The sequence below is a fragment of the Amia ocellicauda genome, chromosome 9 (assembly GCF_036373705.1).
Source record: "Amia ocellicauda isolate fAmiCal2 chromosome 9, fAmiCal2.hap1, whole genome shotgun sequence".
In the NCBI taxonomy this organism is placed as follows: domain Eukaryota; kingdom Metazoa; phylum Chordata; class Actinopteri; order Amiiformes; family Amiidae; genus Amia; species Amia ocellicauda.
Window position 1 is genome coordinate 28,760,836 of NC_089858.1, and position 17,952 is coordinate 28,778,787.

Here is a 17,952-nt window from a genome sequence, read left to right on the forward strand (position 1 = left end):
TGGAGCAGAGTGGTTACTCATTTTAAAGAGAATGACATTCCACACACCACCCCGGCCAGATTAGCCTCCACTGTCATGTGCTTACCTGGGAGCAATGCATCAGTTGAAAGACTCTTCTCCCAAATGAATGATATCTGGACGGCAGCAAGAAATCATTTCACTGTTGCTACAGTGAAATCCATGCTTATCGTCAAGACAAACATCAACCTACCCTGCCAGGAATTCATGGAGAAGCTGTCCAAAAATACAGATACTGAAACAGATACATTCTGCTGAGAAATATACCAATTAGGCTGGTAAGTTTATTATGTTATCATCAGCATATTTCTTATCTTATGTTGTTAAAGAATTTCTAATGTGGTTAGTGTAGTTTTGACTGTTTTTCATATGTTCATGTTATTATCTAACCAGCCAGAGTGCTGAAGAATCAGTATTATTAAATGCATCACTTGTTATCATTAGAACAATTGTTTGACTATTGATTTTACTGTAAGAGTGTTCCATAGTTTACCATAGCGTAAAACATAAGCAATCATTGAAAAAAAAAAAAATGTTTAAAACTGTTATTACTAGTGCCATTGGGAAGGCCTATGTGTACCTGCACCCTCTTTTACTACAGTACTACATTTACCATGGTAAAAATATGACAAAATAAAAATGTCACTTTTGTTGATATATGGACCACCAAACTACAAATGTCCCCGTTTTTCAGAAATCTGGTCACCTTAATATGTATATATATATATATATATATATATATATATATATTCAGGCACAGAACTAATGATAAAGCTTTAACACAACCAGGACTTTATTACAGCACACCACGTTACATGAACACTCCTTACACACCTTACTCTGGTTCTCCCTAACCTGCTCCTGTACAGCAACCGGCAACCCCATCTAACGTTCCTATGTACTATATTACAAGTGGAAGGAAAACAATTTTGTTTGTTTTACAGTTTTGATCTCATTCTGACCTCTAGCTAGGTTCCTGCTTTTAACCGATTTTCTGCAACAGAAAATACATGGTGGTTTCCTGAGTCTTTTGAAGTGATTATACTGAACAGGGCCGTTGCAAAATTTCCCTGGCATGGTCTACATATAAATCCTAAATCTGTGTGCCAACGTGACTCCATAGTACTGGCCGATCTTACACAGTACACGTTTCTTAATGTTCTTACAAATCATGAAATCAATTGATAATCATTACAAATACAGTTTAAAACAAACTGATTAATTACCACCACATGAGAGAGCATTATAATACTGTGCTGATCATTGAAAAATTGGTGCTCTCAAGAATAGTAGTAACATTACAATTCATGACTTATTTTTGCTTTTAATTCAGTTCAAATGTGTTGAGGTTTAAAGCAGAGTGAGTGACTGCTACAGACATGCTCAAATTTGTTGGTACCCCTCCACAAAAAAACAAAGAATGCACAGTTTCCTCTGAAATAATTTGAAACTGACAAAAGTAATTGGCATCCACCATTGTTTATTCCATATTGAATAGAAATCAGACTTTGCTTTTGATTTTTATTTTTCAACATAATATTGTAAATAATAAAACAAATGAAAATGGCATGGACAAAAATGAAGGGACCCTCAACCTAATATTTAGTTGCACAACCTTTAGAGGCAATCACTGCAATCAAACGTTTTCTGTAGCTCTCAATGAGACTTCTGCACCTGTTAACAGGTAGTTTGGCCCGCTCTTCCTGAGCAAACTGCTCCAGCTGTCTCAGGTTTGATGGATGCTTTCTCCAGACTGCAAGTTTCAGCTCTTTCCATAGATGTTCGATAGGATTCAGATCAGGACTCATAGAAGCCACTTCAGAACAGTCCAATATTTTGTTCTTATCCATTCTTGGGAGCTTTTATCTGTGTGTTTTGGGTCATTATCCTGTTGGAGGACCCATGACCTGCGAATGAGACAGAGCTTTCTGACACTGGGCAGTACGTTTCGCTCCAGAATGCCTTGATAGTCTTGAGATTTCATTGTGCCCTGCACAGATTCAAGTCACCCTGTGCCAGGCACGGCAAAGCAGCCCCAAAACGTAACTGAGCCTCCTCCATGTTTCACTGTAGGTATGGTGTTCTTTTCTTTGAAAGATTTTTTCGTCTGCAAACATAGAGTTGATGTGACTTGCCAAAAAGCTCCAGTTTGGACTCATCTCTCCAAAGTACCTACTCCTAGAAGGATTGTGGATTGTCAATATGCATTTAATAAATTCCAGTCTGGCTTTTTTATGTTTTTCTTTCAAAAGTGGAGTCCTCCTGGGTCTTCTTCCATGGAGGCCACTTTCACTCAAAAAGCTCCAGATGGTGCAATCAGAAACTGATGTACTTTCACCTTGGAGTTCAGCTTGTAGATACAAGCTTTGGCAGTTATCCTTGGTTCTTTTTATGCCATTCGCACTATCCTGTTCAATCTGGGGTGGATTTTCCTTTGTGGCCGCGCCCAGGGAGGCTGGCTACAGTTCCATGGACCTTGGAACTTTTTAATAATATGTGCAACTGTTGTCACAGGAGCATCAAGCTGCTTGGAGATGGTCTTGTGGCCTTTACCTTTACCATGCTTGTCTATTATTTTCTTTCTGATCTCCTCAGACAACACTCTCCTTTGCTTTCTCTGGTCCATTTTCAGTGTGGTGCACACAATGATACCAAACTTACTACTTTCCTCCATTTAAATAGGCTGAATGAATGATTACAAGATTGGAGATGTGTGATACTTATTAAAGAAACTAATTAGTTTGGAATATCACTATTATTTGGAATCCAGTAATTTATTATCTTTTCTAAGGGGTACCAACAAATGTGTCCAGGCCATTTTAGAATATATTTGTAGAATGAGCAATAAGGTAAGCTGAAACAAATTAGTTATTTCATTTTCTTGTCCTTGAATAACACTGTATCGGGCAAAAGGTCTGCACACAAACAGCACACAGTTAGAAAAACAGGGGATAAGCTAAACTAAAATTAATCTAAATACTCCTTTATTAAACTTACTGTGCGAATACAAATACCTATATTAAAATCTGTAATCTAAGCTATAGAAAAAAGATAATTTAATAGAACAATATCTAAGCTCAAACTATAATTAATTCCCCACAAATATAGACCACAGTAGTAATCATATACATAAACCAAGAAAAAGAAGAAAGCCCTTCCAGGACAGCCTATCAGCAAGAGAGGGGTAATGAAACAAGTTATTGAAAATAACTGCATCTTAGCTCTACTTCTTTTTCCACAGCTCTACAAAGACCCTCACGAAATCAAAATTAGTAATACTTAGCTTCTCAGTGCTTTTCTCCTTATAGCAGCTACTCTACCATCCGGCACGACACTCGCTGGGTGCCTCCTCCTGCCTCAATCCCAGGCTCCAGCAGACTCAGGATGTTTAAAAGAAAAGGAAAGGAAAAGGGATGCTACCAGCAGTGTTGTCTGCCCGCTCCTGGCTGTGCTGTCACTCACCCTCCAGTGCTGCCTACTGCGTCTCTACTCCCATTGTTGCTTGGTGTTCTGCCTCTGCCTCAATCACAGGGGAAGGGAACACAAAGGCAGTAGCCGCCATGTTCACGCCTTGAAAGCTAGTTTGGTAGCAGATCATACCGGGGAGTTCAATTCCACATCTCCCATTTTCCGGGGCCTCCATAAGTGGTCTGGGGTACTTTCTCCACCTCTCTCCACTGGCCCAATAGTCCTGTCCCTGCCACTCTGGCTGCTGCCCAGCCTCTCCTTCTTCTCATTCCCTATTTCCCCTTGTTCCCCCTTCCCCTTATTTCTCCCTTCTCCTCCATCCTGCCCCCTCCCCACATTCAGAATAATAATGCCTTAAAATAATAATATAATTCAGATTGAAATCATAGACCAGATATTCTGTTCAGAGTTGGTTTATTTCAGTTAAAGCAAACATACATACTGACAAAGTTAGGGAAATGTAACATGTTAAATCACATATAAAAGATGAATATGCAAAGCTTTAGGTATATTTGTATTAATTGTTATTAGAACAAATTACAAATCACAATCCAGTGTTAAGAAGAGCTAATGTATCCTCTTTTTGGCAGTTGTATTGAAAGCTGAATTACTACACAATATAATTGCCTTTATTGTTAATGGGCCTACATTTATTAGCCAACACAATGCCAAACTTTTCTTGAAGCACCTTCTCCACTTCTTCATCAGTCACAGTGGACATCTGGAAGAGGTCAACCCCATTCTGGTAGTTAAAGGTGACCTCACTATCGGTCAAACCAACGAGGGCTCTGAACCCTGTAGGCGTCTGCAGGGAGTAGATGGACTCGTGGATGAACAGGGATTCTGGAGACGTCTGGAAGTATTGGGCTGTTGGCACGAAGTGATCAACGCTACGTGGTGTCAGAGTGAAACAATACATTTTCCTAACTGGACTTTTGTCTAGCAGAGAGGAATTAGTAAATTTCTCCTTTGGAATATGGGGCTTTCTTCCACTTTTCTCCAAGGCCCAGATTCCATTATCTTCTATAAGGCGGAAAACGGCAGGAAGTTGAGGTTGATCTTTCCTAGAAATTAGCTCAAGGGGCTCCCATATTTGGGAGCAGATGGACTTGTTGGTGAACAGGGATTCTGGAGACGTCTGGAGGTATTGGGCTGTTGACACAAAGTGCTCAACCCTACGTGGTGTCAGAGTGAAACAATAGATGTTCCTGTCTAGATGTATGTCTATCAGAGGGGAATTGGCCAAGTTTTCATACAGAATGTGCCTTGCCTTGTTGATGCTAGAGGTCAGAGGAGAATGGGCCGACTGATTCAAGCTGATAGAAGAGCAACTTTGACTGAAATAACCACTCGTTACAACCGAGGTATGCAGCAAAGCATTTGTGAAGCCACAACACGTACAACCTTGAGGCGGATGGGCTACAACAGCACAAGACCCCACCGGGTACCACTCATCTCCACTACAAATAGGAAAAAGAGGCTACAATTTGCACAAGCTCACCAAAATTGGACAGTTGAAGACTGGAAAAATGTTGCCTGGTCTGATGAGTCTCGATTTCTGTTGAGACATTCAGATGGTAGAGTCAGAATTTGGCGTAAACAGAATGAGAACATGGATCCATCATGCCTTGTTACCACTGTGCAGGCTGGTGGTGGTGGTGTAATGGTGTGGGGGATGTTTTCTAGGCACACTTTAGGCCCCTTAGTGCCAATTGGGCATCGTTTAAATGCCACGGCCTACCTGAGCATTGTTTCTGACCATGTCCATCCCTTTATGACCACCATGTACCCATCCTCTGATGGCTACTTCCAGCAGGATAATGCACCATGTCACAAAGGTCGAATCATTTCAAATTGGTTTCTTGAACATGACAATGAGTTCACTGTACTAAACTGGCCCCCACAGTCACCAGATCTCAACCCAATAGAGCATCTTTGGGATGTGGTGGAACGGGAGCTTCGTGCCCTGGATGTGCATCCCACAAATCTCCATCAACTGCAAGATGCTATCCTATCAATATGGGCCAACATTTCTAAAGAATGCTTTCAGCACCTTGTTGAATCAATGCCACGTAGAATTAAGGCAGTTCTGAAGGCGAAAGGGGGTCAAACACAGTATTAGTATGGTGTTCCTAATAATCCTTTAGGTGAGTGTATACATGTATTGTCATTTTCAAGATGTGTACAACAAATCCTTTAAGTGTACTTTTTCAAATTAAATACATGATAAAGTTATACATTCCTTTTTAATGTGTGCTTCTTGTTCAATAGAGTAAAATATTTCCGAAACAGCAGAAAATGTCTGCCATTAAATAGGGCAAAAGTTGTTCATCCTCCTTAATGGTGTCAGGAAACTACAAAATCCTGCAGATTAAGTATCTTTATGTACGCACTGACATTTTCTCATTTATATAAATATTTAGGTTCTTGCATATGAAACAGAGTTAATTCTGAATGTTTTTTTTATATTTATATTTTTTTTAACCAAAAGATATCCTTCTACATGATTCTATGAATGCTTTTAATCTAAATCTGAAAGATTCACTTACCATGACTAAGTGAGGTAGTGCTGCTGCTTTAAAGATTCAAGAAAATCTGACAAAAATGTATCAGAGATTCAGAGATCTTCAGCAAAGGCAAGCGGAGCTACAGGCGTTTCCAGTGACTGCACTTTGAATAAGACGAGCATTAAATTGACATCACTGACACACAGGAAGCCTGGGATAACAGAGAGCTAGTCTGGGAAAGGCAAATACAGAAAAACAAGTTCAATTCCTTTTCTTTTCTATTTTTCATACTTCAAGTGAAAACTGACCGTTTTCTACTGCTGCTGCCAGTCACTGCACAATTGCGGGAAACGCAACAAACACATTAAGACCCTAAACAGCACCCGTGTAAAGACCAGTGCGAAACAAACCAGACATCTGATCTTCGTGAAGGACTGGAAAAGAAACATTAGCTCTATGCCTGTGTTTCTGGAAATGTTTTATTCCCTGTCTTTTTGCAGTTGATTTTGCTGTTACCTATTGGGAAATGTAACCGCTGCAGGTTTGCAGTTGAGCTCATAGTTCCGGGTTTGCTTCGGACAGTGACATGTGCCCTTCATGCAGAAGCAGGTGCACAACAAGTATAAATGTTATTTGTCCATAATGCACAGACCAATATGTGGTTTATGGCAATAGTCTGTTTTCTTCATGTATTATAGAAATGTCTATTTGTTTTTTAATAAAAGCTTAGACATATTTAGTATTGGTATAGGACATATTATTTAGCCTTACCTGTAGGACTAGGTATCGGCACTGATCTCTCGATTCGATTCTATTTCGAGTCACAAGGTCCCGATTAGATTCTATTTCGATTCGATTCGATTCGATTTCTAATTAATTTGGGAATCGTGATAATTACAATACCAATATTGCTTATGAGAGAGATTCTCTGAGCATGAATGCTATGAACTGCACAGGGATCCCTCTAACTTAAATAACATGGTAGATTACTAAAGATGAATGTTAAACATTGACGACCAGGCCCAAAACATTACATTGAATTGTTTTTTATTTAACAAATATATATAACTAAAATGTAAAAAGGCCCCTGAATTGTCATCACCTTTCACCCCTTTACCACACCGTTGGCTGGGGGGCCGATCTAGTAATGAAGAGCTGGGGGGGGAGGGCTATCGCATATTGTCCTTGTTTTTTCTGAGAACTTATTTTAGCAAATTCCTGCCTTTTTTATTTACACAGGCTCCTGCACAGACCTGATCTGCTCAGGTACTCAGGTAAACTTTGCTCTCCTTGCCCCTTTTATCATCATCCTTGGTCGCCAGGTCCATCTGCTTTCTCACACCATGGTTGTTGTTTGTCAATATTTTGTTTGTTTCACAGTTTTGATCTCATTGTAACCTCTGGCTAGGATCCTGCTTTTAACCAATTTACTACAACAGAAAATATCTTTTCAAATCATTATACACAACAGAGCCATTGTGACATTTCCCTGGCATGGTCTACATATGAACCTTAAAACTCGACCGATGTGTCAAGAAATCATTAAATCAATTGGTAACGAATACAGATCTTAAAACAAACTGATTAATTACCACTAAATAAGGTTTATAATGTCTGAAACAGGTAGGCAACCATGATGCTGCAGGGAACAAAGATTTCTGGTGTTTCTTTACCCCAAGCCTATGAATAAATATGCCTAAACGAAACCCTGAATTGCCCAGCGCTGGTGCCGAAGGGGGAAGACGCCTGTGTCCTGGGACTGCAGATCAGGCCTGGGCTTTGAGGATGACGCAGACACATCCCACTTGCACGGGCACAGTGACTGTGGGTTCTGGTTTCTCCACTGGGACACCTGTCTGAGATGGTAGATTAACCGAAATGGGCCTCCCATCTATCCTGTCCACAGGGACCTCACCTGAGTTTGACAAGTAACATTTACTGAAAGCAGACAGCTGGCAGATTGTGAGGATGATGGAGTTTCCTGAATCTGAGCAACAACCAAGCTGTGGTCCTCCAGTGTTATGAGCTGCCGTTGGATTCCTCTGCAATCCACCACCCAATGAGTTCAGGAGATTCATATAGTCACTCCCCTTGTTGCCCCAACCAACCCTAGTGGACCTCAAGTCCCTGAACCCACAGCCACATGTGTGGAGCTGTGCACTGGACTCTGCCTCAAAATTATAATGCAATTCAGACTGAAACCATAGACCAGATATTCTTTTCAGAGTTGGTTTATTTCTAATCAAACAAACAATGATTCTACATACTGACACGATTGGACATGTTACATTTAATCTATCACATATAATGTAATAATATACCTGAAGCTTTGCATATTATTGTTTCAGAACCTACTCTTAAATATAATCCAAGTTAATAAATTACCTTTTCAATGTGGTAGAGAATTATTTTCTATACATATTCTATGTGTCTAAAATGTATCCCAATTTGCAGTGTTTAGAAAAGCTAATGTATCCTGCTTTTGGCACATACTACCAGAAGTGTAGCAAGCCAGGCAGCGTGATAGATAGTTAGCAGATGAAACTCATGCTAACACAGGGTTTCTCCCACTTGCCTGCTAGATGCTGCTTGTGGACTGCATACTGGGCTACATCTATGAAGCCACATTAATTCTACATATATATGAAAAATACTTCTACCCCATCTTTAACCATTTTAACCATTTTAACCAGCTCTTTTTTTTATGTGCATGAGACAACATATTTAGTAAAATATTAAGAAAACTTAAAGTTTTACTTTCTGGAAAAGGTAAAATAAACATTACACAAGTTTTTCATAGTCCTTAAAGAGCAGTGCAAATATTTATCTGTTACATTACACAAGTTTATTTTACTACTTGGGCAATGATGTCATTATAACTGAAATTAATCCTCCCTGCCAAACAGCTCTCTTATGAATAGAAATGGTGTCAGCTGGTGCTAGTAGTATATAAAAGAAAATTGCAAACCAATTTCTCCTAGCATTTTGTTTTAAATACAACTTTCTTTTTATTATTATTATTCATTTCTTGACACATGCCCTTATCCAGGGGACAAAACAAAAGTGCAAACATACAGTGCAAAATTACCAATCAGGCATAATACAATCATTACAGTTTCAAAGTCACAGAAGAGCAGGTAAAATATAGTTAATATAAAATGTCAGTCATCCGTCCTAGGTCTAATAGCAACAGTGCAGACGATGCTCTGAAGTCATGGCTAAGAGGTGAGGGAAGGGGGCTGAGGGCAGATCACAATAAACAACATGAGTAATAGTCATGTAAGAGTAATGCTTGTTTATTAATTTATTTGTTATGGCTATGAACAAGGTGAACGAGTCAGTGGGGAGACCAGAAGTGTAGCTTAAGGACAGGAAAGCCAGGCAGCTGCCTGGGGCCCCCAGACTGTAGGTGGCCCCCAAGGGGCAACAAAACGGAATCCACAACATTGACAGCTACGCTCTCACCAAAGAAAACCCTTTCAGCACCCCCCAAAACCCCCCTGTTCTCACCGGAGAAAACTATGTCAGCAGCTCCTGGCGGTCGTCCTAAAACCTGCCCGGAGGCGCCCGTAAGCGCCCGTAAGAACCCGGAGGCGCCCGTAAGCACATGTAAGCACCCGGAGGTGGCCGGAGGCACCCAGAGATCACATAATCACTATATGATTATTATTATTATTACTATTATTTCATATATGGTGCACAGCTTACCCCCTTAAATGACATATACAGCAACAGCACAGGGGATATTATTATTATTATTATTATTATTAATACTACTACTATACTAATAATAAATATAATAATCATGTTTTTATTCCAATACTATACAGGCTTTGATTGCATTGTGTATTGTCAAACTATATTTAAGTACAGTGTAAATCCCTGCTAACACACAATGTTGCCATAACATTGTGTGTTAGCTGGGATGTGACTGCTTTGTATTGTAAATCGCCTTGATATGTCCTTGATCATGTCTGCTGATCTCCTAGCTTAATCATGTTTTGCTGTTGTTATGTTCTTTGATCTCTGGGCATTACCTAGTGCCACCGGGAGCTTTCGGGCAGGTTTTAGTAGTCTATGTGATCTCCGGGCGGCTCCAGGCGCTTACGGGGGCCTCCGGGCAGGTTTTAGGACGACCCACTCCTGGACATCTTTTTTTCCTTTTATACAAAGTTGAAAAAAAAAAAGAAAATGTTCTGCCTAGGGCCCCTACAGACTCTAGAATCGCCTCTGTGGGAAACTGATTTTTCGCTCACCTATACCGCCTTCCTGAAGGTAACATCTCAAACTCTGACAACAAAGGATGCAAGTCGTCATCCAGAATACACTGGGCCTTCTTCCTAGTTCTCAGTGCATATAGATCTCCTAACTGACATTGTGACCTCTGCACTATTTTGCTGGCAATGTTTACCACTCTGGTGAGCTGACTCCTATTTATCTGGCTAAGGTTCCCATACTAGTTCGGACCACTAACACCCATTCACTACAAACTCAAAATCGCGGAAGAGGTCTTGCTCCTCTGGGCTGAAGACTCTAGACCCCAGAGTGAGGACTGGGGCTTCGGAGGAACCGACGTCCTCGTGGCCATTGACGGTGGGCACAAAAGGAGGCGTCACGGTCTGCTCTCTTAGGCCTCGACAGTCCACGCTCCTGAAGAAGGAATGACCCTTCACATCCTCTGCGCCTCGCTCACCGGCCCCCAGTCGCCATTCTGGGTTTTTACTCATCAGCCTTGTCATGATGGAGATGGCTTCTACCGACATCCACTGGGGGAATGGCACCGGATCATTGACGATGCTGGTATACAGATCCATTAGACTGTCACCAGTGAAAGGACATTCACCGACCATCATCTCAAATAGGAGGACCCCCAGTGCCCACCAATCCACGGCCCAGGTGTAGGAGTCCCCTGTCATCATTTCTGGGGCAAAGAACTGGGGCGTGCCGCAGAATGTACTAGTTCTGGTGGTGACCCCCATCCCTTCTTTGGACAGACCAAAATCTGCAATCTTTACAAAGCCTCTGCTGTCCAGCAAGAGATTCTTAGGCTTCAGATCTCTGTGTGCAATATTTTGCTCATGCAGGCCCTCCAATCCAAGCACTACACAAGCAGTTCTCAATACAGCACGGCACTCCGAGAATGGGTTTTCCGGGTCGATCGTGAGGTCTCCCCCTGCGGCAAACTCCATTATCAAGCAGATGTGCTGGATCGTCTGGAAGCAGCCAAAGAAGCTCACGAGAAAGGGGTGCCGTATTCTGCTCACGGTCTCCAATACTCTCCTTTCACACAGGAGGCTGTCAACATTTTCATTGTCCACAATCTCGCGCTTTTTCAAGACTTTGATCACGACCAGCACCTTAGTGACCTTGGATTCAGCGAGCAGCACCTTGCCAAATGCCCCTCGTCCCAGAAGAGCAAGGCAGTCATAGTCCTTGAAGCCATCATGTTCCCTTATATCTGTGGACGCTGGAACCATCATTAGTTCCCCATCTGACTGGCTGAACTCCTCTAGATGTTCAAACTCTAGACGATCCAGCTCCTCGAGACATTCCATCTCCTCTGCAATTTTCAGTTCCTTCAGATGTTCCAACTCCAGATGTTGCAGCTCCTGGACACGATCCAGCTGCTTGAGACATTGCATCTCCTCTGCCATTTTCAGCTCCTTCAGACGTTCCGACTCTAGACGTTGCATCTTCTCTACATGTGCCAGAGACTCAGACGTCTCCACTGCATCTTCCTCTGTTACCCTTTCCTGGACACTCATGCGCTTGGGGCTGATCTCAACTGGGGCGCTCTTCTCCACAACGCTGTGGCTACCCTCACTGGAGGAGGCATTGAGGCTAGCTGTCTCGGGCATCTCCTCAACATCAGGACTGGCTTGGTTGCACGACTTATAAAACAACCAGCCCATGAGCATCAGTGCTGCAGGCAACACCAAGGGCAGGATTCCCTGAAACGCCATCTTCTATGGACCCTAGCAACTACAAAAGTTGGGCAAAAGGAGATTCAGTGGTCACTTGCAAATTTAAATCTCATTCCCTGTAACATGTTATACAGAGAAGACTTAGGACAAAGTGTGTTATAAACGAGGTGGCAAAAATGTCACCATGTATGGAAACATTTGAATAAATTATAACTTCCTAAATAAAGAATTCTACATCCACATATAATGTTAACCAAGGAAAAAACAAACTAACAAAATAAGCTGAAGAATGTGTGTCCATGTCACAGGGTTTCACTCAACTTCAATATATTATATATTATCATATTAATAATCTGCACTGGTAGAAGACAAATGAGTCAGAGAAACACTGATCTAGACAAACCAGCATTTTCACTTTCCCTATTTGCATGTCTGAATAGGAAACTGCCCAGTTTTGCTTATTTTAAAGCATAACATTTAATGGCACCAAATCTTATATTCATATCACTAAACACTGCATGGCAATGGCAAGTTGATAAACCTGACCAAACACTCAAATTATGACCACCTGTTTGGCTCTGACCAATGCTGTATTCAAACCATCCTGACATGTGACAGAGTGCCATTTAAAATGTATACACAATTATTTCCATAGTTTTAAATAAAGCTCCCATGGACAGTTTAAAGGGAATGAACTTCCACACCAGACAGTATTCAGAAACTATTGTCTTTACAAGTAGGAGAACAATGTGGACATTTTGCATTTTTACATTGACATTAACAAATCAAAAACGAAGTTCTGCTAAAATGGTCTTTGCTTGAAAGACTCCCCCCATCGCAAGGATGCAAGGGTTTTGGACACCAGTTACATTTAGTGATCTTGTAGAAAACAGATGTCAAAAAGCTAAAAGTGTAGGGACACATAGTATCTTAAATAACAACTTTAACCATGTGTTAGGATATTAACTTAGTACAAATGTTTATATATGTAGGCAATTTCTTGCATTTTATACAATTGTAACAATATTTCTCTCATTTTGTCCCCCCTTTAAAAATCACATTCAATCTAGATTGTGAATGATTGATTAGAGAGTTATGGGGGGGAATACAAGCACGACTGTGAGGTGTGTAATTATACACCTGACATGCTCAATCCACATGAGGGCAGGGGCTTGAGTCCCCTAACAATTACTTAGTTATCATCCCAATAGGACTTTGCAAAACTTACTATATGTCTCTTCAATCAGCAAAATGTCTCTGTTTAGCTCCGATGGGCACGTCCGGTCTCAGTCAGATCTGCTCGGGGGGCATGCCTGTGCGTCGCCATGGTTACGCCTGACAGCTGGATCACATGACCTCCGGTGCCTTGGGGAAAGCACCCATATGGCCTTCAACTCAACTGACCGATCCTGAGCCGGATGAAAAATTACACTTTTTGAGCCGCCCTAAATTCGCTGAGGCGGCCCAGGCCGGCCTGTATGTCAATATGGCCGCCCGGAGAAACGCGTCATGTGTGACGCAACCCGAGCCACGCCCCCAGAGCCCGGCGCGCCAAACTGTGCGGATTCAAAGAGACGTAAAATAAAATACAGGCGCCGAAAATATCGGCCACCCGAGTTGTCTCTGCACTGTGTTCATCTCACTCCCCGTCACATCTGTCCAGCCCCATGTCCCCAAATGCACTGACGAGTTTCGCCAGCTCACACGGGAAACGAGACTAATCCAAATGATGCATTAAAACGATATGAAGTGAAGCTCGGCGTGTTCCCATTGAAGACAATGCGTTTCCGGCTGTTTACACAGGCTCCTGCACAGACCTGATCTGCTCAGGTACTCAGGCAAACTTTGCTCTCCTTGCCCCTTTTATCATCATCCTTGGTCGCCAGGTCCGTTTGCTTTCTCACACCATGGTTGTTGTTTGTCAATATTTCGTTTATTTCAGTATTGATCTCATTCTGACCGCTAGGATCCTGCTTTTAAACCGATTTACTACAACTGAAAATACCTGCTGGCTTTTGAAATCATTATACACAACAGAGCCATTGTGACATTTCCCTAGCATGGTCTACATATGAACCTTAAAACTTGACCGATGTGTGCCAACGTGACTCCATAGTACTGGCCGATCTCAGACAGTACACATTTCTTAATGTTCTTGCAAATCATGAAATCAATTGGTAATCATAACAAATACAGTTTAAAACAAATTGATTAATTACCACCACATGAGAGGGCATTATAATACTGTGCTGATAATTTGAACATTACATTGTTTTACATACTTTTGCTTTTAATTTGGAAAAAAAATGTTGAGGCTTATCTCTGAAACAGAAATGTTAATTGTATCTCCTGATATTATTGAGGTATGTTGCATGTAACATCAATAAGGTTTATAATGTCTGAAAAAGGTAGACAGGTGCTGCAGGGCTCAAACATTTCTGGTGTTCCAACCCTATGAATTCGTATGCCTAAATGAAAGTCTAAATGGCCTTTCTGAATGGCCCAGCGCTGGTGCTGAAGGGGGAAGACGCCTGTGTCCTGGGACTGCAGATCAGGCCTGGGCTTTGAGGATGACGCAGACACATCCCACTTGCACGGGCACAGTGACTGTGGGTTCTGGGTTCTCCACTGAGACACCTGTCTGAGATGGTAGATTAACCGAAATGGGCCTCCCGTCTATCTTGTCCACAGGGACCTCACCTGAGTTTGACAAGTAACATTTACTGAAAGCAGACAGCTGGCAGATTGTGAGGATGATGGAGTTTCCTGAATCTGAGCAACAACCAAGCTGTGGTCCTCCAGTGTTATGAGCTGCCGTTGGATTCCTCTGCAATCCACCGCCCACTGAGTTCAGGAGATTCATACAGTCACTCCCCTTGTTGCCCCCACCAACCCTAGTGGACCTCAAGTCCCTGGACCCACAGCCACATGTGTGGAGCTGTGCACTGGACTCTGCCTCAAAATTATAATGCAATTCAGACTGAAACCATAGACCAGATATTTACTCAGAGTTGGTTTATTTCTATTCAAACAAACAATGATTCTACATACTGACAAGGTAGATTAAATTTAACATGATCAATCCCATATAATAGAATAATATACCTGAAGCTTTGCATATTATTGTTTCAGAACCTACTCTTAAATATAATCCTTGATAAGAACAAGTTAATAAATTACCTTTTCAATGTGGTAGAGAATTATTTTCTATACATATTCTATGTGTTTAAAATGCAGTGTTTAGAAAAGCTAATGTATCCTCCTTTTGGCACATACTACACACAATAATCTACTTTATTGTCAATGGGCCTAAGTTTATTAGCCAAAACAACCCCAAACTTTTCTTTGAGAAATTTGTCCACCTCTTCCCTAGGGATGGTGGACATCTGGAAGAGATCAACCCCATCCTGGTAGTTAAAGGTGACCTCACTGTACGACCAGATATTCTGTTCAGAGTTCAGAGAATCCTTGATAAGAACAAGTTAATAAATTACCTTTTCAATGTGGTAGAGAATTGTTTTCTATACATATACTATATGTTGTGGAAGTAAAGTTAGAAATTCCTTTCCTTGTTAATTATAACCAGATCTTTGACTTCTGTGTGTATAAAAACCTCAGACTTTTTGTATGAAGCCAGAGCAACATTGGGATCTTCTTGATTCACTGGTCCTCTCCATGCTGCATGTAATAAAGGCATTGCAACGAATGTTCCAATCTGACTGAAGACTGAGTTTCTTCCACAGTGTCTAAAATGTATCCCAATAGGCAGTGTTTAGAAAAGCTAATGTATCCTCCTTTCGGCACATACTACACAATATAATCTACTTTATTGTCAATGGGCCTAAGTTTATTAGCCAAAACAACCCCAAACTTTTCTTTGAGAACTTTGTCCACCTCTTCCCCAGGGATGGTGGACATCTGGAAGAGATCAACCCCATCCTGGTAGTTAAAGGTGACCTCACTGTACGTCCAGCCAACGAGGCCTCTGAACCCTGTGGGCGTCTGCAGGGAGCAGATGGACTTGTTGGTGAACAGGGATTCTGGAGACGTCTGGAGGTATTGGCTTGTTGGTACAAAGTGATCAATGCCACGTGGTGTCAGAGTGAAACAATAGATTTTCCTGTCTAGATGTATGTCTATCAGAGGGGAACTGGCCAGCTTCTTATTCGGAATGTGGTGCTTTCTTCCAGTTTTCTCCAAGGCCCAGACGCCATTATGCTCTACAAGCCGGAAAACAGCAGGAAGTTGAGGTTGATCTTTCCCAGAAATTAGCTCCAGAGGTTCCCATATTTGGTCGGACATCCCATAACTCACATCTGCTATGTATGACATTCCATCGATTACAACTTGGAGTATTAGGTGGCTCTCATATTTGCCATAATCCTTACCATGGCTCTCATACACTCTTGATCCCAGAGTTGTGAACTTGTATCCCATCTCCTTCAACACCCAGGAGAAGAGCAGGTTGTTCTCAAAGCACCAGCCCCCACGACTGCTTCTCACTATCTTGTTGTAGATGGTGTCCAGGTCCATGCTGATGGTCTCCCCACACTGAATGCTCAGGTTTTCAAACGGGATGGACTGGATGTGATGCCTGTGGATGCTGTTGAGCGTCTCCAGGTCTGGCTTGTCGAAGGGACCCTTGTAGCCAATCCTGTCAAAGTACGCCTTCAGGTTCATCATGCCCTGGAGAACATAAGGACACTACATTGTATTAATAAAACACACAGAAGTCAAAGTACTTTATGTCAAGGCTCCTCAAGGCTGATTCCTGGTGGTCCAGTCAAACAGGTTTTATAGTTTTCTCTAAGGGGTTAATTAATGCTAGTGTCACAAGCATGGCGGTTGTCTTTTTTTATACTGAAGTTATTGCTTCTCTTATTTTTCTTTGTATGTTTTTACTATGATTCTCTTGAATTGTTTGATTAATTGGTGATTGGGTTAATTATTGCTTCTTTGCCAAGTGCATGCCACCAACTTGCCACCAACTTGCATACAGGAGGTGTATTTTAGATGTGATGGCTTTGAAGAATGTGAAAATGGTACAAAAATACCTAGAGTTTCTTACTCTGGATTTTGAAGTTTTTATTTTATCATTGACATTTTCAACATCCTCAAAGCATGACCTTAGATATGGTATCAAACCAGTCAGGTGTTCTTTTATTGTAATGTTCAATTTGAAATTTGCCAGTCAAAAGTATCTTGTGTTTTTTTTTTGTTTTTTTTTAATGTGATGAGCCAATTTCTCTTCAGTTTCGCAATTGTGAAGGTCAATAAATCTCTCTCTCTCTCTCTCTCTCTTGCCTTCCTTTCAGATATTCCTTGGAGATCAGATTATGAGTCTTAAGTTTCTAAAATGCATGTCATTCATTCTATAAAATATAATTCCAATGTAATCAAACATGATACATGATTTACCATCAATTTAGATGATTGAATCATATTCATAACATTTCACTGTTATTCGTATTTTATTCACTCCTGAGAAGCCATTTATTTTTAAAGTGTCCCCAAAGTGTTGCAAAATTATGAGGCTTACCAATAGAAAGTATTTATTGTATTTCATGAATAGGTAACTATTGAAGTCACTGCAAATGTGACCCAAAATTACTACACAATCTGATTGGAATAGATTTATTCAAGTTAAACCTTCTTCCAGCTGAACAGAGCGTTGTTTAAACCATACAAATAAAAAAGGAAAAGGAAAATCATTTTAAAAAGTGTACCATTGTATTTGTCCAACTTAAGCAGATGTATATACCATAAAAGTAAAGCATTTATTTAAAAAAAAAGTTTAAGATACACTTACCAAATGTAGGAAATTAAATGTTTTTCTTTGTGTGTCTCTATGCTGAATGGCTGGTGAAATGAAATGATCAAGGTGCAAGAACTAATTTAAACATTCACAGCTTTAAAGGTTCAAAGATCACTAACAAATCTCTGTCTTAACCAAAAAGAAAATAAACCTCTTTAATGAAAAACTAATTGAAATGCAAATGTAGAGCTGCAGAAAAATCAGGATAGTTTTCATATTC

At 41.0% G+C, this 17,952-nt stretch overlaps 2 protein-coding genes across 2 annotated transcripts; both read right to left on the minus strand.

The window, feature by feature from the left end:
• Positions 1 to 4,096: 4,096 nt before the first annotated feature.
• Positions 4,097 to 7,321, minus strand: LOC136758317 (arylamine N-acetyltransferase, pineal gland isozyme NAT-10-like). Its single transcript, XM_066712565.1, has 2 exons — positions 7,264 to 7,321; positions 4,097 to 4,638 (listed from the first exon to the last, which is right to left on the minus strand). Exons 1-2 carry the CDS (start codon positions 7,319 to 7,321, stop codon positions 4,097 to 4,099), a joined length of 600 nt encoding a protein of 199 aa, XP_066568662.1.
• Positions 7,322 to 14,985: 7,664 nt separating this feature from the next.
• Positions 14,986 to 16,603, minus strand: LOC136758273 (arylamine N-acetyltransferase, pineal gland isozyme NAT-10-like). The gene has a single exon (XM_066712522.1). It carries the CDS (start codon positions 16,598 to 16,600, stop codon positions 15,725 to 15,727), a length of 876 nt encoding a protein of 291 aa, XP_066568619.1. The 5' UTR covers positions 16,601 to 16,603; the 3' UTR covers positions 14,986 to 15,724.
• Between the last annotated feature and the right edge of the window lie 1,349 nt (positions 16,604 to 17,952).